General features: G+C 44.5%; 1 protein-coding gene across 2 annotated transcripts in view; it reads left to right on the top strand.

Annotated features, from left to right (window-relative positions):
- LOC138491587 (guanylate cyclase soluble subunit beta-2-like) overlaps positions 1 to 25,576 on the top strand; it is a 707,294-nt gene that overhangs the window by 553,494 nt on the left and 128,224 nt on the right. For both annotated transcript variants that reach the window (XM_069618174.1, XM_069618173.1), the window contains exon 12: positions 1,829 to 1,975. In XM_069618174.1, coding sequence (XP_069474275.1) covers positions 1,829 to 1,975 — 147 coding nt within the window. The remainder of the gene's footprint in view (positions 1 to 1,828; positions 1,976 to 25,576) is intronic.

A 25,576-nucleotide genomic window follows, 5' to 3' on the forward strand; every position in this document is an offset into this window, starting at 1 on the left:
GCCTTGGTCAGATCCATGGTGCCCTTATATAGATGGACAGCTTCACTAACGGTTCGAACACCATGCAATCTGAGCAAGGGTATTAAATACAATACTCTAAGATCTTTCAGTGTACGGCAAAGTAATAAAAAATGCACCATTGTTTCCACCACATTTTCATACAGCAGACACACCAGATTTTCGGGCCTGTCCACTTTTTAGTTGTATCGCATAGTTGCAGGGATCCCAGGTGTAGCCTCATGTTCAGTGCCCAAGCAAATGCTGGTATGAGAATATTCAAATAGTTTTCAAACACCTGGGACTCTTTTACGGCAAGATATGCCGGGCCTGTGACCAGGGCAAGACCGAGGGTCCTTGCTCTTAACTCCTTGTATCTTTTGAAGGCACCCTTCTCTCTATTTTTAGCATTGGGTTCCATCTGACGTGGACTTTGCCAATAGACAGGGAGACCCTGACTACTTGCCTTTCTGCTATTGTTCTTGGCATATAGATGTGGTTGCGCACAGAGGGTTGTGCATTTATGTATGTCAGCATCTGGTGTAGGCAGTGTGACTGTGTGGCCTGGGAGATACCGCATACTATGGCAGTGGTCTGCTGGAAGGCATCAGTTGCCATGAAATGTAAGGCAGCGAGCACTTTTTGTAGGGGGCTACGGGCCTGGGAGCACATGGTGGGTGATGTTAGTCCATCTTCCCACTCCCTGACTAGGTCTAGGATGATATGGGGGCAAAAATGTACCTGCCGTAGACCAGGTCTTCTGGCATCCCAAAAAGTGCAGTGCCTGGGTTAAAAATCCAGGCCATCCTCCTCCCGCGGTGTCCATGCACGATCGCCCCGACAAATGCTGGATTCATTGTGACTGGATACGTTTGTTTGGTGCGCATTGCAAGATCTATATGCAGGTTTTGCGATGTGCGTTGATGTTTATGCCTGCTATCAGGTGGCGTGAGTGTACCGGGATTGGCATGTGCTTTTTCGCGACCTGACATTCGAAGTTCGCATCCATGAATACTTATATATTTGCTCTCACATGGGCGTGTGATCGATTGACCGTGAACCGTCCCTCAACACGCCCACATTTACTTGTGTTATTTCTCATTCTGCATGTTCTGCTCCCTATTTTGGTCACTGCGTAGCCCCAGCCCACACTCTGCTTGGAGTCTCACGCAAGGCATTCCTCCACACGCCGTGACATGCCGGACATGCCCAGTATCCTCGTAGGTCCTAGGTAAGCTCCATGCATTTGTTTCCATGAATCGCCGAACAGGGATTTGCGTGTGGTTTGGGACGCAAATTCCCAGTTTTCTCCACACATGATTCCATGAATCAGGTGTATTCCTGACGTGTGTAAGGGTGGGAACGAGTTGGCAAACACCAATTTTAAATCATTCTCGATTTTTGTCCACATATTCAACATAATATACAAATTGCATTTACACATATTAAGAAACATATATGTAGTATACACATGTCGGCGGAAGATTGCCATGGTTGTGACTTGTTCATATATGCCATTTGGAAATCTAAGTATGATTTTTTTAAACATTCACCAGTACATGGTCTGTATAACATTATATGTGTTAAATAAGTACATTTGTGGTGTGATGGTAGTAGTAGATTAACTTACAAAAATGAATGTGCCTTTACTTTATCCATTTAATTCGTAATTTTTTTTTAATTGGTGCTGAGACATCTAAGAAGTGCACATCCTAGCAAACCTAATTCCCTTTGAGCCCTCACAGATTGACACTATCAGTTATGTAATACATATTGTTTACCAGAAACACACGGTAATGGCAGCTGGCAACGTCTTCTTTACTCTTTTAAGGTGGAGACAATAGGTGACGCCTACATGGTAGTTGGAGGAGTGCCTGTACCTGTATCCACTCATGCAGAACGAGTGGCTAACTTTGCATTGGGAATGATCATTGCTGCCAAAGAAGTCAAGAATCCTGTGAATGGATATCCCATTCAGGTACTTTCATGCGAGATGGCACTATTACAACTTTTTATCTGTTACATGCTGTAGATGTCATGTTTAATACACATTTTGATTATAGTGTTTACAGTTATTTATCTGTCCCATGGTGCAAATCGAAATTGTGCACCTGTCTAGCATATTTTTTAATTTGTTGTGTTGCTGTATGTTAGATTTGAAGAAAGAACATGGAACACTGAAGTGTTGTTATTTTTTTGCCCGGATCTCAATGAATAAACATAGCTTTGGGCTGCATTTTAACACTCATCCTCTGGCATCCAATCTGCTGTAAAATCGATTAAACGTTTTTCTTAAATGGGAGTTTAAAGTGGGAGAAACCCCTGTCTTTTTTCTTTATATGCAAAAGCAATGTCCAGCTCTGTGTGTGATTTTCTTTGTTGCTCATTTATCAGGTGTGCACCATCTGATGAAGAAATCTATGGAACCTTGAAAGCTAATGAAACTACCCTCTCGACATAGTATTTTCAGTTAGTTAAATAAAATGTATCAAAACTTGGATTTTGTTTGATTTTAAAACTGGACTAACACGGCACCAAACCCTTTCTTTGTTCTTCAATGGGAGAAGCTCAAAATGCATTGTTTCCTATACGGCCATGTTTCTTTGATGAATGGCTTAACATAAACATTCCCGATGCTTAGGCTTGGATGAGCCTTATTATAAATAATTTCATGACATACAGGAATATCGGGGCCAAATTCAGTTTGCCTTCCAATTTTTGTCACATTTTACAGTTCAACATTTTTGAAGTCTGGGTTGTAACTGTGACTTCAAAATGAGGAAGTTATTGGAACAAAGATTGGACTCGAGGCTGAAGCTGGGGGAGAGTAACAAATAGAGAGAGAAGATAAGAGAGGGAGCTGCTAATTCAGTTTTCACATTTCTTATTGCTCTCCATTTAAAGGCAAAGACAGTTTTCTTTTGGCATGAGATGGTGCTTTGTGGGCCCCTACAATCATGAACAATTCATGATTTTTCAAGATAAAATGAGTGTTTGCATAGCCCTTTTTTCACCCACTCCCTGGCTGATTCACAATTATGCTCCCAGGGGAAAGACAGACTTTCTCTTTACTTACACTTGAGAAGGGCTAGTTGAGGTGGACCATCGTGAGGGGTAGGCAACAAATGGTTAAAGGGAGTATTAAGGACTCGGAGGACATCAGCAGGGTTCTGGCTGGGAACCGGATAACCACCAAGGGCATGATTCACAAAGATGCTACCAGGTGTAACCCGACTTACCCTTGGCTCACACCTGGAAACGGCTTCTATACTCACCAAGAAAGTTACCATGAGTAATTCGTACTTGAGCCTGACTTAATCTTCGTGTAAGTCAGTGTTACTTAATGTAATTTATTTTGTGACTCAAACCAACAGGCTTGTAAATCATACATTCTGGTCCTGGTTTGAGCTAAATGGAACTATACGAATACCCTAGAGTGAGATGGATTTCTTTATATGCAGCAGGTAAAACGAGCATTTGGTTTGTTTTGATGAATATTGAAATAAATATAATGTTACGCTACACCACTACACCGTTAGAGGTTGAGTTACTTATTTAGATCTGAACAACTGCAATTGCATTTTATTTTTCAAGCCAGAATATTTATTTCCCAATTGCAAATGCTTTTGTGTTTGTGATTTGAATCCTTTATAATCCTTTATAAAATAATGATGCACGCTCTGATTTTCTCTCCCGTGTTCTATTATTAGAACTACACTCCTGCCGCTCTACAAGCACTTTAATGTAGGTGCCATCAAAGATGCGGTGGCAGACTCTTCTAATGTCATTGACATTTAATTTCAATCAACTGTGTCCTCTCTATTTGAAAGCATAGTCCTGTGGAAAGAAATGGAGGCACTTACCCTGCAGTGCACATTTTCAAAAAGAGAATCAACTGTGTTCTTAACTATTTGGGGAACGTATATATTTTACATGGTTTTCACGAGAAATACTATTTGTAATGGTGTGTAAGGATTGTGCATGTGAATAATTCATGATTGACCTCGCTGACGTGTCTTGTATAGCACATGAAACATGTCCAAGTGACTTTATTTTGTACATGGTTATGCATATATGGACAACACCGTTACAATTCTTTAAATCAAGACGTTTCATGCATGACGTCTTGAGTGTCCTGTCATTGGCTTTATCTCTATGCAGTTGGAACGTCTTTGTACATGGCGCAATATATGGGTTTTGCGGAGCATTACAGAGAGAAGTCGTTCTAGTAAATTGTATTTACGTTTTCCAACAAGACCATGACTGCCCAATAAATAGCTTTCTTAGATAATATAACTATGGAGAAGCGGGCATACAGAAAACAATAATAATTGATCATTACGAACCGTGAGGTATCTGAGCGTTGCTTATTAGCCACGTGTGCGTTGCTCATTTATCAAGCTCGGACGGATGAAAGGCTGAGTTTGGCCCCGCCGGGATTCGATGCTGCGTCAGCAGGCTCTGCACAGATGGCAAAGGGATGGCTCTACTCGCTGTGCTAACGGACCAGCTTCTTTCAGAAAAGAAAGCAATCCCTGAAATGTAATGAAGTGAAACAAATGTACTTGCCATTTGTTCCGATAAAGTGGCTAATAAAAATTACACAGCATAGATAGATCATCGATTCCCTACATGGAGGTTGCTCGGGACACAGACATAAAATGCGTGCTCTCATGTAGAACTTAATTCCAGATTCTTGCCTTTTCTAAGCATCACAATAGCAGGGGTTATTATTGTTTTACTATTATTATCCAATGTAATGATACTCAATGTATCATTCTTATGAGGATGAAGTGCCGAGTCAGCCATGATATGTTGTGGCATTTGTAACATGCCTATACACAAGTGTTTCAAGGCGCGACGAGGAAGGGGGAAATAGAGGGAGGACAGAGACAATGATCTTACTAGGCCAAGTGACATTGAGATCGTGCAAGCGCAGGGGAGGTGGGAGATGGGAGTGGGGTGGGAAAAAGTGCCAGTGGTAAGGGGAGGGGCAGTGCTGTACATGGGATCAAAACAATAACAAGAATTGTGGCTAACAGGTGGCAGGTGCTAGGGTAAGTGCAGACAGCAGGTGTCCAAAAGGGCAGATAGGGTGACTGTAGGGTTACAGATACAGACCCAAGTTCAAGGGTTGCCAGGAGGCAGTGTGGGTGTGCAACTGGGCAGGTAGGGACCGAAATCAGAGGGTAGCCCGGTGACCAATGTAGTATCAGAGGGGAAATCAGCAGGGGAAAGGAAGAGAGAAGGCAGAAGCAAAGAGGAAGGTCTTGAGGTGCTTCCAAACCGGAGATGGTTCTGCTCGCGTTTCAGAGAGGCAAAGAGGCTGTTCCAGAGGGAGGCCCCAGCCAAAGAAAAAGATCTACCACCAACTCGTTCCTTGGAGAAGCGACTGACCCTGAGGGAGTTGCAGGTGAAGGAGTGAAGAGCTCCATTAGGAAGGTATTTACAAAGAGAGAGTTGGAGGTATTGAGGACCCAGGCCCCAGAAGGCCTTGTGGACAATGCAGAGCGTCTTGAACTTAATCCTCGCAACCACTGGGAGCCAATGCAGAGATTTCAGTGCTGGAGAGATACGATCCCTGGGCTTGAGGGCAAGGATAAGTCTTGCAGTCCTGTTCTGGATGACTTGCAGAGGGCGGTGAGTAGAAGCAGGCAGATTTCGAAAGAGGCTGTTGCGGTAGTGAAGCCTAGAGAGAACCAGAGCTCTATAGACAGTGAGCTTCTGGGGAATGAGAGGAAAGGAAGAATACCTCTGAGCAGGTGCAGTTAGTAGTTTGACTTCTTAGAGACGTCAGAGATGTGAGCAGAAAAGGAGAGTGTGGAGTTGAAGATGACCCTGAGGTTCTTAACCTCACAGGTGGGAGCAGGAAGAGGGCCAAGGGAAGCCGGCCAGAGTGACAGGAAAGGAGGGTGCAGGTGTGCCGATGAGGAGAATCTCTGTTTTACTGGCATTAAGGCAGAGATCGTTGGTGGCACACCATTCCTGGATAGCAGAGAGACAGTCACAGCTGAGAGAAGGGGAAGAGGTGGCAGAGGGGAGCCTGAAAATGAGCTGAGTGTCATCCACATAGCACTGAAAGTTGGAGCAGAGAGCGGCAATACATTGGGAGAGAGGGGCCAGGTATTGGCTGAACAGCCAGGGAGAGAGGTGAGACCCCTGGAGAATACCACAGGTAGAGATTGAGATAGAGGAAAGGAAGGACCCAAGTTGGACCTGGGAGGGTCGATCAGAGAGGAATGAGGTCACCCAGGCCAGGGCCTGATCAGTGATACCCAGGTCATCATGGAGACGATTGAGCAGGATGGCATGGTTGACCCTGTCAAAGGCAGAAGAGAGATCGAGTAAGATGAGGACAGAGGGGAGATTAGAATCAAGGTTAGAGAGTAGGTCTTCCCGGATGTTCAGGAGAGCAGTTTCCGTGCTTCTGGCTGCTCTGAAGCCAGACTGATGCTCATGGGGACAACCAACAGATTCTGTGCAAAGATTAAGCTGGGAGATGGCCAGCTTTCCCAGGAGTTTTCCCAGGAAAGGAATGATGGAGATTGTGCGATAGTTAGCCGGGCAGGAGGGGTCGGCTGAGGGTTTCTTGAGGGTGCACAAGAGAGTGCTTCAGGGGGGAAGGGAAGACTCCAGTGGCGAAGGAGTGGTTGCAGAAGTCAGCCAAGGCAGGAGCGAGGGTGTCAATGTATTCTAACATGTCACGGTAGTCTAACTTGCAAAATGCATGATGGTCCCATGAGAGCTACATTTAAATAATGAGCTATCCGTCTCACTAACTTTGGATCCACCAGGGTTTTTGGTTCCTTCCACAAACTCACATGCAGTGAATAATGGATGAGGGCTGCTGTGTGCGCTAGCACATGCTGGAGAAAAGAAATGATGGCCACCCTAGAAAAAAATGACAGATGCTATTCCTGCCATTGATTGTCACACATTGCGTTTGATATTTTCAGTTTGTTAAAATCCGGTATACTTGGTAAAAATCATCTGATTCATAAGGAATCTGAAGGCCTAAGCCTTGCAATATGAAGTGTTACCACACTGTGTCAGGTTCCAGGACCCCTACAGAATAAATGCATTGGAATGTGGATGATAGCACTTCCCAGGGAGCACCATTTTTCCTGGGAAAAGTCTGACTCTGCATGGGATGTAACAAGGGACTGATAAGATGTAATCATTCACCTTCTAAACTTGATGTGAAGAGAGAAACCTAACTCTGTATTTCTGCTCATATTGCCTGTAACAGTGACCTAATAATCAGAATCACAGGTATGGTTCTTAACAATTTTCAAAGGAATCCATATTCTGGGGTTTTCACAGTACCAACACATGCCTGCAATCTGCTGCTCTCAGTCTATCACTCTCAGAAGGCATGGATGGCAGTCCAGTTGAAAACTATGGATGGATAATGTCAAACACATACCATGAATCCTCATGTGATGCATGAGAGGGAATTCCAACTCTGAGCTGAGAACCAAAATTAAAATACCAAACAAAACATGTGAAAAGACTTTAACACAGGGCAGACAAGTTTTTTTTGGGCAAACTCAAAATCTCAATGTCCATGACCTGAAATCAAGTTAACCAAAGACTGGTAGTGATGGACCTCTCTCCAGGAATGGAGGGACATTGAATTATAAGCCCAGAGTTTAAGTCAAGTCATCTAAAAGGATCTACTTGATCTCTCAATGGCCTTTGACCCTGTCAACCATTCCATCCTCATACAAAGGGGGTCATTACGAGTGCGGTGGTAAGGGGTTGACGGCGCTGGTAAGGATGCCGGTGCCGTTAATCCCTTACCGCCGCATTACGAGGTCCCGTAGCGGGTCCCGCAAAGGGTGGCTGGTTTTACCAGCTGCCCTTTGCGGGAACCGCTTAAGGACCAGGGAGCTAATAACAGGCACGTTATTAATGGGCCCGTTATTAGCTCCCTCCCCATACCCATTGAGCCCTATGGGGGCTCAAATGGAAATGGGGATGGGTATTTTGAATGGGGACTTACCGGGTCTTCCAAGGTTGGAATGACCCGGTAAGTTCCATTCAAGGAACCCGGACCGGACCCGAGTTTAGAGGCAGCCATGGCGCTAATAGCACCATGGCTACCTCCAAACTCGTAATGACCCCCAAAGTCTCCATGATACCCTTTGTATCTTGGAACAGACACTGGAATGGCTGACTTCTTTCCTAACTGACCGCTCTTGACAGGCCATCCTTGGCACCTTCTCCTCTGCTACCTCCTTCTCCACCTGGGGTGTCCCCCAGGGCTCTATCCTCTCCCCTGGTCTTTAACATCTACCTTGCAAAGCTGACAGGCTTTATCTCCTCCTTCTCCCCAAACCTCCGGTGGTATGCAGATGACACTCAGCTCTTTTTCAGACTTCCTTCTCACTCACTCACGCATGTAGTCATCCCTGACTGTGTGTCTGCCAATCAGACTTGGTGCTCTTCCAATGATCTTTGGCTCAATGCCATCAAAACTGAGATCCTTCCAATCGGGACCCCTGTTCCCTCCTTCTTCCCTTCTCTCTACCCTATCACTTTGGGCTCTCCTCCTGCTCCTTCTTCTGAAGCCAGTAACATTGGTGTCATCTTGTACCACTCTTTATCCTCCCTCCCTCACATGCAGGACATTGCCACAAAGTCCCACTTCCAACTCTTCATTTTCAAAGGAATTCTCCCATTTCCCCCAGAAACTCAATGTTTCCCGACCCCAGGTATTCTCTAGACTTGACTATTGCAACAGCCTCCTCCTCAATCTACCTTCGTCCACTCAGTGACCCCTTCAGCAAATCCAGAATAGAGCAGCAAGACTTATCCTTGGCCTTACACCCAGGGACTGCATCTCTCCTGCCTTAAAAAGCCTCCACTGGCTCCCAATTGCTGCACGGAACAAATTCGAATGCTTCTGCATCATCTGCAAGGCTTTCTGGGGCAGGGGATTACTCTATTTGAAACTCTCTCTTGCCAAATACTCTCCTTCTGGACCCCTGCGCTCCTATGGCATCACCTCTCTGTCTGTAAAGCGTTTAGCTAAACAGAGAGCAGGAGGCTGCTCGCTTTCCTCAGATGGATACTTACTCTGGAACAGCCTCCCCTTCCCACTGTGTCTTGATCAGGACCTTCTGAAGTTCCGAAACACTTCAAGACTCTCCTCCTTTCCTCCTCCTTCCCTTCTTGCTTCCTCTGCCAATCCCACATTTGCTGTGATTGGTGTCTTGGACCCTTAAGCATCCTTGGGCCTCTGACAATTCACACCCAATCTCCCGAGCATCTGTCTTCCCTCAGCACTTGCCTCGGCACACCCTCTGCACTGGAGATTCACACTTTCCAACCAACGCGGCTCCTGGACGTATACCACTTACCATACCTTGTACTTCATCTAAGGATCACCCTCGAGCACAGACACCCCAGCACCTACCCCACTGCCTTCTTCCTACCTGCACTTGCACATTCAGAATACTCACAAGGCATAGTAGGTTTGGCTATCCCTTCCCCCTCTATATTTTTTGTATTTAATTGTACTGCTATCCCATGTTCCCTCCCTGCTGCCCTGTGGGTGCTTTGAAACATAATTTATTTGCTGTATAAGCGCCTAACAAGCAAACAATAAATAAATCAATGCCCTGCACCACCATCGAACAACTGTATTGTGATTTCCACCAACCCTCAGGGGATCAAAGGAAAGGGAAAACAAAGGTCTGCTCTGCCAAGTGACAGCTATGGCATTCATTTTGCCCATTCCTATAAATCCCCGCTCCTAGAGCAATAATGTAGTAGCATTGAGTCATATGTGGAGGAAAACAGATCCACTTAAACATGATCCACTTGTGGGATAAACGACACAATACATTTTTTGTAAGATGTATGAACCGGAAAGTGAGAAAACCTTGCTTCAGCAGTTCATCCACACATGTTCAAGCTGGAGCCAGTGAGCCTGTGGAAGTCAGTAAACATGGTTCTGTCCAAAGGGAGAGATGATGAGCCAAGGACGCCAACAAACAGCATTTTTTTGCCCACTGACAATATGGAGGCCATGGCAAAGTTGTAGTAAGATCCCAGCATGAAATTATTATTCTTTGAAACGGGGAAACTGCTTTCAAATACTGCAATAACTCAGAGTTCCCTCCAAATGGCCTGCCTACCTCGATCTGTCCAATTCCAGATCCCTAGTGAGGACAAGAACACTCATGCTTCCCCCAGCCATTTTGTAGTGTGAAACAAGAGTTACAAAATGTTAATATCTTTCCACACGAGGGCCCGGCTCAGGGACTCCTGCATATGGACATACACACTGCATACTCCTTACATTTTAGATACCAGAAATCCAGCACATTTGTGCCCAGAGGATTCATGGCTAATATTACTTAAGGGCCCATGAACACAGGCTGCCATCTACCCTGTTCCTGAAGTCAACATAGAACTAGGGAATGTGGGGCAATAAAGAAAGAACCCAGGTGAATCTTAGAACTTGATAGCTCTCCGGAGAGGAAGAGGGGCATGTCCACTGTCAAAATTAGATATGGGCCTATGATTTCCAATGACATGAGAGTGACACAAATTTGACTTTTGTATATTGAACCTCCATCCCAGATGCTGGAGTAGACTGCACAGGCTCTTAGCATGAACCACCAGTTTGTAATTAATAGGAGGATAAATCAACAGGTCATCTAGGTTTTAATGAAGACTCCCCACCACTGAGTTAAAGAACTTGTGGAAGCTTTATGGAGACAATGTGAGCCAAAAGGCCTGGTTTTGATAATGCCAGTGATTTTCCAGGACAGAAACCATAGGAGCATCTAATGATCGAGACATATTACAACATAAATGTATGCCACATTCAGTTTGGTAGATGACATAAAGTCTTCCGGGATAAGATCTGAGTAATTGGCTGGTTTGCTGGTGAACTGCATAATAGAAGATTCTTTGTAAGAACTGTACTCAACTCACTGGTCAAAGCAGTATTTTCAAGCTCCATAGAAACTAGGAGCCCACTCTCCAGTCCTGGCATTAAATAAACTGGAGCTATGAAAGAGGAGGTGGACTAGAGCAATTAGGAGTGTTGTGGGTGTGAGAAGGAGGCAGTTACTGACTGGAGTACTGACTGGAGAATGAGAAGAATGTCCATGAGAGGATCGCTCAGGGGACACTCACTTACCTTGAGAAGGAGATAATGCATTCAACATGGGTTTAATCCCTGGTCGGGAGTGCTTAGAAGCAGAGGAGTCTTGCATTAAGTATGATATAAATCAACAATAAATAACGATAATAAGGATGACCATGGTTCATACACACCATAGGAGGTTTTGCCGGTTGAGCTGCTGGCAGCCTAATAGATGCAGCTCCAGGATAAGAACTCAGCCAACCATGCATTTCAGATTTTGGCTGAGAGTGTATTGCCAAGTTCTGGATGTCTTCTGCGTGCGTCACCAACTAGCACTTCCAAGCCTGGTAGCAAGTTTTTAAATGGGAACATGTCTGTGCAATGTTGATCTTCACAGCCCACCTTCAATGCTGCCATCTTCCATCCATGTTGGAAGATGCAGTCATTGCAACAACGTAAGCATGGTATAGGCCCTGTCAGCGATATATTTATCAAATTCCCCATCATAATGGAAATACTTGTGCACTCTGATCCATCCTCCTCTGCAGTCCTCAAGGCTTCAAAAGTATGCATTGGGCTGGAAAGCAGATGTTGCATAGTAAAGGCATGAATAGCAAAGTATGATGTGGCATATGCTCTATTCAAAGAAGATTTCGTTGTGTCTTTTGGGATGGTGTCCTGTTAAGTTACTGTTATGCAATCAGACATGCCTGGAAGGAGAAGTTCAACCACTGGGGAAGATGGGTATTGATCCTAAAATACACAGCATGAATACATATCTGTTAAGAACATGCAGAAATGTGTTCTGTGTAGTTCCTTCCATTCTCTGACAATGACTTTTGTAGGGGCAGACCCCTAATTACCTCAGCCCACACCAGGGTCCACCACCAGAGGAACGAGTGCATGTTTTGTACTCTAAGCAAGGTTTATTGTACAAAACTCCAGGGAGCAGTTGAATAGTCCTGTGGTGGAACCAAACCAACTCAAATCTCAACTAACTACATCAATTAATAAATGTGTATACATTGTAGCAACAGTTTAAACACTGTCAGATATTTTATTACCACACACCCCTCAGGGCGCCATTTCACCAAAATGCTAGGGGTAGCAAAATTGACATAACATGACCCTTGATTTCCTGATGACATCACAGGAAGTGATGTAGTTTGGCCCTGCCCCAGGTGACATCACATGAAGTGATGTCATGTGACCCCGTCCCACATGACATCACATGAAGTGATGTGCTTTGACCCCGCCCCAAGTGATAATACAGGAAGTTGCATCATAAAGCTCTTTTGCTTTCAAATTAGGCCTGCACTTTAAACAATAAAATTAAAGTGCCACATCCTCTGAGATCGGTGTCACAGGAAGGATAGCTCTGTTGAATGAACCTGAGCTTGTGGGATATGTGTAACCTGTGGGATAGCTCTGCTGGCTACAGTCTTAAACTATGAGATCAATTTGACATGTGAAATTGATCCATTGCTTACGGACTGAAACTTTGCGATCTGCGTGAGATTGCTCTGCTGCCTGAGGTTTGAGCCTGCAAAATATGTAGGCTAGTGCAGCTGTCAACAGCACATGGCATGTTCAACGCAAGAAACGTGCATTACTTTAATGTTGTAGGCCCAAAATGCCCTGAATAAAATTAAGATCCAGAAACACCAATTTGGTTTGAGCACCAGTTCCAAAGCTGATATCCAAGGTACAGTGCGGTTAGAAAGCATCATGGTGGTGGACTGTGATGCTTCCTTGCATAAATGGCATTGGTAATAGGAAGATGACTGTACCTTAGAAATTAAATAAATGCTGCTTAGGCCTAAATACCATGTACAGGACCCTGAATGCAGGAGGGAGCAGTGAAAGGCGGGTTGTGGGTGGGGGGAGCTGCCAATACATTAAAGCAACGAATTCCAAAAACAAGTTAGTGGTAGGAAACCACACGAGATGACTCTGACAGACAGGCTGGAGAATGACTGCTCACCACACAGTGTTCAGACTGAGAACCATCCTTTGAGCCAAGCGTGAAGCGTATAACATGGAGGTTTGTTTGTTTGTTTGTTTATTATTTATAGCGCGCACCAAACCCGAGGGTAACCGGGCGCGTTGTTCAAGGATACTTTAAACTTTACAGGTTACGCATGCTTACAGATGGTAGTTATACATAGTAGAAATTACATAATGCAGGACAATAGGGAGAATATACATTGTGCATAATATAGACATGTAGCATAATATATCCAGGAAATATGCAGAGGTGACTGTGTGAAGTGGCTCCTTTGTCTGATATCCAATTTGACTATGGGTCACTGTTTCTTTCCGGCTGCAAATTTAGAGGATTGATACTTCACGGCGTCATTTTTTCACGACCCCAGCATTATCACCAACTATTTGAACAAAAGGCCTTTGAGGGATGCAACACTCAAATCATGGGGAAAAAGTAGCTTGCTCCTGTACCCTCATAAAGGTGTTTTCACCGAACAATTGCACTCAAGAGTGCTGCAAAGCAACATATCAGCGCCAGCGTCGCACTTTCACGTCCAAGTTGATTTTTCTTAAAGGTTTAAAAAACCGTTTACATGTTGCCAGACAAAAATGAACAGTGCAGCAGCAGTAGGTCACAGCTGGACTGATTACCAGAGCTTCTCTGCAGAGTTTGTACACCTTTAACTTTGTAAGAGCTTTGTCAGTTTTGTCTGTTGTGCAAGTTGTGCAAAATATGCAGATAGTCAATCGTGTCAGATAAAGTGGTTGTACAAAAACTCACGCTAGGTTTACTAATGAGTTAAAATAGTTAAACCGTCAAAATCAAAGCATTCCTTTGGATGAGTTTGTCTTCCTTCAGTTCCAGCAATGATGATCTAAGTAGCATGGATAAGCAGCATGGATATTAGCCGTCAATTACAATACAGCTGCTTCCCTTAGCTTCCCTTATCGCCCTTTGTCCCCCAGCGCACAAAGCACCAAGCACAAATGCGGGGTACAGTCAGAATGCAAAGCAGGCACGGAGGGACACAAATGCCACGTGACAGTGTCAAGTAGTGGGAGCAATGCAAGCAGGAGCAGAAGCCTATGGCTTGCCTCAGAGGCACCGTATTCCAGGGGGAAAATGAAGGAGGCACCGTACTCACAAGATAGACGCCATCACCGCCAGCGTGTGGGCACAGAGATATTAGCACACAGCAATGCTATGCAGGCATACTCGTGCCTCCTCCAGCCACTAGACAGCCACAGACAGCAGAACCCTTCACCATGGCAGACTTATGCCGCAAGGGAAGCCTAGTTTGGTTTTTAAAGCCTCTTCCTCTTCCACCCTTCAAAGGGGATGGGGCGAGTATGAACAGCAAACTCTGGGGCCGGGGCAGCAAGGAAGCCGCAGACAGTGGCACCCTTCACCGCAGCAGGCTTATGGCGCAAGGGAAGCCCAGTCTGGTTTTTAAAGCCTCATATTCTTTTGCCATACAGAGGGGGTCGAGGTCAGCACATCAAGACAGCCACAGACAGTGGTTCCCTTCACCCCCACATGCTTACACCGCAAGGGTATACCAGTTTAGTTTTTAAAACCTCTTCCCCCTTCAAAAGGGGGGATGGGCCAGCACGAACAGCAAACTCCAGTGCAGGGGCTGCAAGACAGCCACAGACAGCGGCACCCTTCACCACAGCAGGCTCACGCAGCAAGTGTAGCCCAGTTTGGTTTTTAAAGCCTCTTCCTCATCCGCCCTTGAAAGGGGTCCAACAGACTGTGGCACCTTTCACCACAGCAGGCTTACGCAGCAAGGGTAGCCCAGTTTGGTTTCTAAAGCCTCTTCCTCTTCCGCCCATCAAAGGGGTTGGGGCCTGCATGAACAGCAAACTCCGGGGCCGGGGGCAGCAAGACAGCCACAGACAGCGGCACCCTTCACCACAGCAGGCTCAAGCAGCAGGGGTTGTAAAAGCAAATGGAAATATCGAGGCTAAATACCACGAAAGGAAATAAACCAAACAAGGGTTTATAAAGATTCACAGATCTTTATTCTACTGCACAGTTACAAAGAAACAAATTCAGATAGCTATCTGGTCCTCAATACATCACAGTGAGTACCAGCCCTTCAGTGTGAGGAGTGAGAGGTACTGGACATCTGGACATTCGCACTTTTATACACTTCAGTAATAATGTCCAGCCCCTCTGCAAGTTAATAATCTGGGGTCTAGAGTTCGTGCTGAGTTCACTTACGGCACATACAACAATATGCACATGGATTACTTCGGTTTACATTTCAAACAATTTACAATGGCGAAAGTGTATTCCAGGATTTAGCACAGTAAGACTTAGCACATATCCCTTCACAATGCAGTTCAGCCCGTGTCCACTCTCGACATTTACATTACATTGTCCTCGATGTATGTTCGTGGATGAGGCTTGTTGGTGCAGACAATCCTAAAACCACAAGTCATGTATGGGACAAGGTCTCATTACCCAGTCTAAACATTCGGCCCGCGGATAGTGTAACCATTAACTAGGGGCAAAGGTCGGGAAGGCTCGGTTACAGGTTGGAAACACAGTTCACAATTTTAGAACACAGAATTACAGATGAACAGAAATCAAAATGGTGGATGATCCTAAAATGGCGGCGAAGTCGATCTAAAATCGGAACTTTGCAACACGGTTTTCTTCGCAGAGCAATATACATTAGAAAGGAGGCACAATATGATTTCCTATTTAACAAACCCTCCTTTTGGCCTAAGCCAAGCGCTAAACTACTTCTAGTCACTTTACGAGTAACTCCACGTCTCAATGTCCATACACCCTGAATCACAATCATCAGAGATATCGATCGCCATAAGGTCAGTAACAGAAATTTCTTTCAACACAAATTCATTTGTCATTCCTTCCGGGGCGCGTACCTTTTGTCCTAATGTTCCCATAGTCAGTGCACAATATCCTCCTAACACTGAACATATAACAGGAAGACATTATATACAGCAACAGAAAAACAACAGAATACTCAGAATAATCAATAAGACTGAGAGTAGCTTCCATCCCCAAGATCGTAAGAAGTCCCAGAACCAAGCGCTACGATCCCAGTTTCCCTCGGGAATGTGCACTTCTGAACTAAGGACATGCAGATTTTGTATAGCCTTAAAGATGGTTGGGGAGGAATCTGGCACAAAAACGCAACAAGCGGACCCCACTAATTTACATACTCCACCACGCTCAGCCAAGATGACGTCTAATGCCATCCGTTTCTGTAGGGCCACTAACCTTATCGCTTTCTGTTCTAATGTCATGTTATACAGTATGTCAGTGGTCCGGTTGATGGTCCTCTCCAGTACTCTCGCTAGTCTTCTGATATCCTCAGAGTTTAATATTTGCACCCAAAAAGGTACAAAAGATTTTGCTACGTCACCCAGAACTTGTGATGAAGTATCGCCATTCTCATCCCGTCTTGGACGAGCTTTAGAGATTTCTATGGTGTTTGCTATGAATACCCCGGGTAACAGAATTCCTAAATAACAGGTTCCCTGCCAATCCCTAGGTAGCCATGGGAAAGCTTCATTATCTGCAAACGAAATAGACAGGTTCGCCTAAATACAAAGGTCTGTCCTCACTGGTCAAGTTCGCAACGTTGGTGCAGCCCTTGAAATCACCCATTGACTGAGTACCATTCCTCTGTATTCAGAAAGAAACTGAATCGGGGCTGTGGTTAACAGTATAGGAAGGTGGTGTGGCATCCCTGTTGCCTATAGGAGCCATCTTGAAAGAGATCAGAGATTGAAAAGGACGAGACAGTGTATCAGAAGGCCTAGTAGAAGCAACATTAAGCTTGCTTCTATTTGCAAAAAGTGAGCATCCCAGGGGTGTTAGAACTCGTTTCTCAAATTCATTCAAATTCGTTCCATCAAAGTTCCCCGAGATGCTATCATTCCATTGGCCAAAGAAAAGTGCCCTTAAAGAAGCATAACATGCAGTAGTCAAAGGTAAAGGATGAATATACCAGCCCAACCCCTTATCTCCATGTTGTGGTAAATGAGAGCAGACCCAACAATTAGACCTATTAAAAATGGCATGTGTGGCATTCATTATGAGTAGTAAAGTGTTATTGTGGTAACTCTGTCTGCGTTGAGAGTCTCTAGGAGATGGAGTGTGCAGATGCACGAAAGTTGTAGAAACAGTAGGTACATTTTCACTGGGCAGAAGAGTTTCAAGGGGATGTACGTCTTCCAAATACCAAAATCCTAAGGCAATTACTAATGTGAAGCTGGTTAACATGATTACAAGACAATAATACGTTTTAAGAGACCATATATTTGATTGTCCATTGTTGCGGTTAGTCACACAGTCACTTATTTGTTCCATACGAGTGAGAGCGATTGCAGGCATTGTTTCTTCAAACGAAATACTCCAGAGTTTATTTGCTGGTGAGTTCCTGATTGTGCATTTTCTTAGCCTTCTCTATCCCTAGCCAACAGATCTCCTTGTGTGCAAAAGACAGGTCCAAAAGACAAGCCCTATGATGATTTTCCCGTTGGCACAGCCGAACCGTACGGTAAGTCTAGCTCCGTGGACGTAGATCGTACCGTGTGACTCCTGGTACGGCATGATCTGCGAACAACCTGTCGTTGCTTCCTGATGGAAGTGGTAGATTTGCAATAGAACCTGACAATTGTGAAAAATAATCTGCAGGAGACTGTGGAGACAAAGCAGCTGTTTCCCCAAGCCCCACAGGCTCATGGAGAGTCTCTGAAGCACTCTCAGTACTGCTCAATGCTGCATGATCATTGGGAGCAGCACAGGTAGCAAAGAGAAGGGAATCCTCTAGACATGCGACGCGTGGATCCAGTGCTTTTGTCCAGTTACTCGTACAGCAGTCTGTGTCGCCAGCAGGACCTGATGAGGGCCCCTCCAACACGGTGCAAGAAAGGATGCTCTCTTTCGAATGCTTTTACAAGCACCCAGCTACCAGGCGAATGCTGTGACCTGGACCCTCGTATTTAACTGGGAGGGCTTCTCGCAACTGTTGATAAATCAAATTCAGATTTTTAGTTAACCGGTCACAGTAGTCGGAAAGAAGTACACGTTCAATGTCCCTCAAGGCCTTTGGTTTAGGTAAATTCCAAATGTTAGCTGGCCTGCCCATAACCACATCAAAAGGGAAGAGCCCAGTTCTAGTCTGTGGGGTTGTTCTCATTGATAGTAACACGATCGGTAAGGCGTCCAGCCATTTCAATTTGGTGCTGGCACACGTCTTAGCAATCTTCAGGATTCCGTTGTGACTCTCTACCAATCCAGCACTTTGAGCATGTCTAGCTGAATGGAACCGTTTATCAATCTGTAATCCCACACATATCTGCAGAATTACAGGAGTGATAAAATGTAGACCATTGTCTGACCAGATGGCCCTTGGCAAACCAAACCTAGGAAAATATTCCTTAAGAATGGTTTTCGACGTTGTCATTGCTGTGGCATCTTTAACAGGAAAGGCTTCAACCAATTTATTAAAAGCGCAGATAACAACTAATACATACTTATAGTTATTGCAATGCTCCATTTCAATGAAATCAAAGTGGATGACCTCAAAGGGGACAGAAGGTGGACCAAAACTACCCCTAAGTGTCGATGTGCCCTTTCCCATATTATGCTGTAGACAGATCATACAACTCTGAACAAAACGTTCAGCTGTTTTCGAGATTTTATCATTTACCCAGACATTTTGTAACATTTTGGAAATCGTCCGTGCACAGATGTGGGTGGGCCCATGAGCCATTGCGACCATCATTGTAATGTACGCATCTTGTAGCAACCATTTTCCTTCTAACTTATCCACCGAACACCCATCATCATCCAACCTTGCCAAACCCTCAGCCCATTTCTTAGATTCTTCTACTGTGGCATCGGCTTGAATATTCTTTACAGATTTTCTGATGTACTGCACATTTCACGATCGCTAACTGAATGGGGAGTGCAAGCGCTAAGAGTAACCGTACTATCAAGGAGCCATATTGGATCTTTGTTCCATGTGAGGTCAAGAAACCTTGTTCTGCCCAAAGTCTGCCGAAGTTGTGAACCACCCCAAAGGCATATTGACTATCAGTATATATATTTACTCCAAGCCCCTCAGAAAGTTCACAAGCTCGAGTCAATGCAATAATTTCCACGGCCTGCGCAGAAGTATGCATGATTGTCTTGGTTTCCACAATCGTGCTTAATGTGGTGATGGCATAAGCAGCCGTGGATGTACCATCCGGAAGTTTGAAACAGGAGCCATCACAAAACAGCTCCCCTTGTGGGTTATTCAAAGGAGTATCTTTCAGTTCGATTCTGCCTTTAGTCTCTTGCTCTGTGGTGTAGAGGCAGTCATGTGATGCTTCGTCACTGCAAGCAGTACCTTGCCGGAAAGGTAAAAGTTCAGCCGGATTCAATACACAACACCTCTGAATTTTGATATGCGGTGCGAACAAGATCAATTCGTATCTCGTTAATCGCGCGGAGGTGAGTTGTTGCGTTTGTGTTCTGTTTAATAGAACGTCTACAGAGTGAGGTACCATCAGGGTTAAAGCATGGCCTAGGACCATACCCTCGCACTGTTTTACAGACGCAGCAGCAGCAGCGACAGCTTTCAAACATCTTGGCAAAGAGCATGCAACAGGATCAAACGTGGAAGAAAAGTAGCCGCACGGCCTATTCTTGCCTCCATGTTCCTGCGTTAATACAGCCAAAGCACAGCCATCACGTTCATGCACATACAACACAAATGCCTTTTCATAATTTGGTGTGCCCAAAACTGGTGCTGAACACAGTGCATTCTTGAGCAGATCAAACGCTTTCTGGTGTTCCAAGCTCCATGGCAATGGCAAAGAAATGCCCTTCTCTGTCAAAGCCAACATTGGTTTAATCGTTAACGAGAAGTTCGGGATCCACTGCATACAGTAAGAAGCCATTCCTATCAAGGCTCTGACTTCCTTCTGTGTATTTGGGACAGACATGGTAGAAAGGATTTTAATCCATTCAGGTGTCAACCTTCTTCCCTCCTTTGACAGGAGATAGCCTAAATAGGCGACCTCCTGACAACAATATTGAAACTTTTTGAGTGAAGCTTTGTATCCATGTTTTGCTAGGTGAATAAGCAACAACACGGTGCCCTCCGTACAGGCATTTTCTGAGTCAGCAGCTAAAAGAAGATTGTCTACGTACTGAAGCAGTGTACAAGTGGTAGGCAACTCAAGTGAATCAAGCTGCTCTTTCAAAGCCCTACTATAGATGCTCAGACTTTCCGTGTAACCTTGCGACGCACGGGTGAAAGTAAATGAGCGTCCTCCTAAGGTGAACACAAACAGGTTCTGCTATCCTTGTGTATAAGAATGCTAAAGAAAGCATTCTTAAGGTCTACAACACTAAAGTGTTACGACGACACTTAAGTGTGACGACGATACTAATCAGGATCCTGGCTTCTGCTGAAGCCGGGATCATGGTTAGTATCGTCATCACATCAGGCACAATAGGAAATTGTGGAGCAACAATCTTATTGATAGCGCGTAAATCAATGATAAAATGAAAAGGTATTGCATTATCGCCTTTCTTATACACATGCATAATCTGACTATTTCACAAACTACCTGCAATTTCCTCAATAAGCCCACAATGTACACAATCAGAGACTATGCACTTCAAAGCTTGCTCACCATCAACCGAAATCTTATACTGAGGAATACGTGGCAACTTTACTCCGTGTTTTAAAATGATCTTAACAGGCTCAATTTGTAGAACACCGACATCATTGTCATCAATTGCCCATAAACACTCCGGAACATCACTAAATTCCGGCGAAGAACTGAGAGACAGAAAGTTGCTGTGGTGAAGTCAAACGCACTCCATCCAAAGAACAATGAATTACCGCATTTAATTCCTTTAACAGATCCAACCCCAACAAATTCTCTCCACAGTTCGTAGTCAAAAGAAACGGACAGTGGTCCGTGAATGGACCTAATGTAATCGGTACCGGCGAAGAAACCGGACAAACTACTGGTGTACCAGAAAACTCAACAGAAACATTGGTTTGCCCTGACAGTGGAATGTTTGGAACCCGCGAATGGTCAATGGAACACTTCTGTGCTCCTGTATCTATCAAGAATAGATGTTTCCTATTTCCCACTATCATTTCAACGCAGGGACCTTTCTGATTAACGGGAATAGGCGTCTGTTCCAAACCTCGCTTCAGGCAATCCTAGCAAAACAGAATGTCATCAAAAGAAAGGTCTTCAGAGAGATATGCAGCAGAAGGATGATCAAAATGTTTCTATTATCCACACTCAGAGACTGATTATCCTGTGAAAAAGATTGTGAATTTTGAGAAAACTGACTTCTACCAGGACCCCCAGCCTCAGGGCGGCCTCTGGATCGTCTACCCATGTTACCAAATGTGTTATTCGACCTCTACTGGAGGATCGGCATTGTGCTCGCCAATGACCCTCTTGTCTGCAATAAGCACATTGGTTTGCGTGTATAGGACCCAACGACACATTACCCTGTGGCGCATATTTTCCCCTAAATTGTGAATTACCCCCTGTAGGGCCTCTAACAACTTGTTGTAATAGAACTTTGGTTTTCAGGTCACCCTTTCTCTTTTCAATTCTCTCTTTCTCATTATTGACTCGGTTTTCATAGTACTGAGCCATATGCAATACTTCAGTCTGAGACTTAGCTTGCCAAGCACTCTCAGAAGTCATCATTTGCGACTGGATGTCGGGCAACAATCCACGCACAAATTTGTCTACAAAGAGTCTTTTCCCAGACTCTGTGCTCAAATCTTGTCCACTGAAATCTGAAAACACTTGTTCCAACCAATTAAAGAATTTGGTAGCACCCTCAGACTTCCCTTGAACACAAGCAGTAAGTTTGTCCCAAATGATCCTTCTCTCAGGAATTATGGCTTTTAGTTTCGTGACTATTCTATCAGGCAGAGTCAGTATTACCTGTGGCGGTCTCTCACCAGCTGGTCTTTTTCTATCTTGTCTAACTATATTATCCCATGTGTCCCCTAACCCTGGTATATCGTCTACAGTCCTAATCTGTTTCCACAAATCAATAGGTAGGAGCACGGGAAATAACAAGTCTATTTCACTCAGAGTAAATACTGACGACTGCAAGACAGATTCTATCTCTTTATAGAACCCTGTCGGATTCTTCCTAATGTCAGGAATGTATTGTTTGATGGTGTTCACTTCCTGTCTTGAGAACGGGACGTGAACAAACTGCGATACATAATGTGCAGAATGTCATAGGCAGCTGTGCCTGTTCCGGCATCAGCTGGAACCTCGACTTTTGGGACAAATGTCGGCAGAAACTCTCTCATAGGCAACTGAGAGATAGGAAACTCCGAACGCTTACTGAGCAACAGAGCTAAATCGAGCGCTAAAGCAGCTGAAGGAGTATCAGACAAAAAGCTCTCTTATAAATATTCAATAATTCTGCGGGACAACAAATCTTTCTTTTTATGCATTCATCCTGCAGGTATTCTACCATTACCTGTACCACTTTCCTCTGCATTTCTGGCGTATACTGACTATACGTGTCATGTACTTCTACGGGAGACATCGACATGTCTGAAATCCATCTAATCGCATCCTTTGTGCAAATTCGTGTTTCCTCACTTATCGACTTACAACAAGGAAGGAATCGTTTCTGTACAAAAATAGCGTTCAAACGATCACCATCAATTTCTTCATTCTGTAACCTTTCCAACTCCCTTCTATACTCAAAAACCCTCTCGACGTGCTCATATACTTTCTCAGCAGTATCTCTTGAATATGCTAAAACATTCAGATCCCTCAACCCTTGTGGGAGACCCATATCATCTAGTCTGTTCCACATTACACATAAATGAATTCCCAACCCTTCAATTAAAACATTTTTCTCAGGAAAACTTCCCAGATTAGAGAGCGTGGCAAAAACATCAGCTTGTTTACCCCTCTCTATGCACTGTTTGGCCCATGCAGTCAAATAACACTTTCTTTGTTTAGGCACAGTATTACGAGTTACAGTCTTTGATTCCGCTCCCTTATCAACTACAAGCGGAACAGAAACGCTCGGAAGAGGAAGAGTAGACAAATCTTGTACAATCGGTAACAAAGGTGCTATTGCTAGTGCAGAAGGCAAATCTACCAGACCCGTAACAGTAGGCAAAGGCTGTGGAGCAGGTGAAGGAGCAACGATAGGAGGAGGAACAATAGCCAGAGGAAGAGGAACAATAGGAGGAACAATAGGAGGAGCGGGAATTACTACCGGGGGAAGAACGACAGCAGGAAGAGCTAAAGCAGCAGGAATAGGTACATACGGAGGTGGCGCCGTGGCACCAGGCCTTCGTTCATTTAGAAGTTTGTCAATGAACTCATCAGACACATGAAAGTCTTTAGACGGATACATTTTCTGAATACCAAGTTGAAAAGCCCTATCCATATTTCTAACTGGCTCAGACTGTTTATTTTGATTGTACAATAACACTTTTCCAGCGTTGGACATATGACGGTGCATGTTTCTCTCTACTTTTAAGTTGCTGCATAGCTTCTTTCTTCCAATTTTGTAATACATCAAATCCTGCAGATCTAGCCTTTTTCTTTAATAATATAGACTCTAAATATTCTAGACGAGGAATTTCAAAACTACCATTGGTTGGCCACTGACGTTTGGAAGCATGTCTAGTTTGTCTGTGCCAAATATCATTAAACAGTATACTACCAATGTCGTGCTTACAGTACATAGTACATGCCGGAGACCCCTCCTTTGGCGCCGGACGGCCAACTTCCAAAGATTGTCTGTCCTTGCGGAATAATGCCCTGAAGCAGGCAGACAATTTCTCAGGCATATCAGATTCCTGGCGTTACCTGGTCAATAATTGTACTTGCAAGAACAATGCGCCAAAACAAATGATCAGGATACTTAAGAATCGGGTCACGACTCACCTGATCAAAGGACAGAGGAGGTCCAATCGGATTACAAAGGACTACAAAGGACGCACGTGGTTGGTGATTTTGGCAAAACTGCCTGCCTCGATATATGGACCCTCGTCAAGATGCCGTCTCGGACCGCGGGCTCACCGTCCAGGGATTGGGTCATGCAGTACTGTTGAGGTATCGCGTCTCATCCAAGAAAGGGGCCCCCTTTTTCAGCGTCCGATCCCGGTCCGATAGCCGCATCAACCTTCAACGAGATGGCATCAATCTTGAGGGTCCCTATCCGGGCGCCATCTGTAAAAGCAAATGGAAATATCAAGGTTGAGTACCATGAAAGGAAATACACCAAACACGGGCTTATAAAGATTCACAGATCTTAATTCTACTGTGCAGTTACAAAGAAACAAATTCAGATAGCTATCTGTCCCTCAATACATCACAGTGAGTACCAGCCCTTCAGTGTGAGGAGTGAGAGGTACTGGACAACTGGACATTCGCACTTTTATACACTTCAGTAATAATGTCCAGCCCCTCTGCAAGTTAATAATCCGTGGTCTAGAGTTTGTGCCGAGTTCACTTATGGCTCATACAACAATATGCACATGGATTACTTCGGTTTGTATTTCAAACAAGTTACAATGGCAAAAGTGTATTCCAGGATTTACCAGTAAGCCTTACCACATATCCCTTCACAATGCAGTTCAGCCAGTGTCCACGCTCGACATGTGCATTACATTGTCCTCGATATATGCTTGTGGATGAGGCTTGTTGGTGCAGACAATCCTAAAACCACAAGTCATGTATGGGACAAGGTCTCATTACCAGTCTAAACATTCGGCCCGCGGACAATCTAACCATTAACTAGGGACAAAGGTTGGGAAGGCTCGGTTACAAGTTGGAAACACAGTCCACCATTTTAGAACACAGAATTACAGGTGAACAGAAATCAAAATGGTGGATGATCCTAAAATGGCGGCAAAGTCGATCTAAAATCGGAACTTTGCAATGCGGTTTTCTTCGCTGAGCGACTGGGCTTAGGCCAATATACATTAGAAAGGAAACACAATATGATTTCCCTTTTAACAGGGTAGCCCAGTTTGGTTTTTAAAGCCTCTTCCTCATCCGCCTTTCAAAGGGGTCCCACAGACTGTGGCACCTTTCACCACAGCAGGCTTACGCAGCAAGGGTAGCCCAGTTTGGTTTTTAAAGCATCTTCCTCTTCCGCCCTTCAAAGAGTTGGGGGCCTGCATGAACAGAAAACTGCGGGCCCGATGGCAACAAGACAGCCACAGACAGCGACACCCTTCAGTGCGGCAGTCTTATCTGTATTATTTTATAATTTTCCCGGCCGCACTAGCCAGCTTCAATCTTTTTTGCATTTCCATTACATCCACAAAACGTTTAGACTCATTATTAAGTGTTCCTCAAAGGACTATGTGCATGCACCATGATGGCTGAAGACACGCACATTTTCTTTTTAAACTGTTTTTATTAGCATTTTCAATTGCATACTATACAGCAGATCAAGTGCAAACAAGTAGATCAGGA

The sequence above is a fragment of the Ambystoma mexicanum genome, chromosome 10 (genome assembly GCF_040938575.1).
Source record: "Ambystoma mexicanum isolate Mex_15411 chromosome 10, UKY_AmexF1_1, whole genome shotgun sequence".
In the NCBI taxonomy this organism is placed as follows: Eukaryota; Metazoa; Chordata; class Amphibia; order Caudata; family Ambystomatidae; genus Ambystoma; species Ambystoma mexicanum.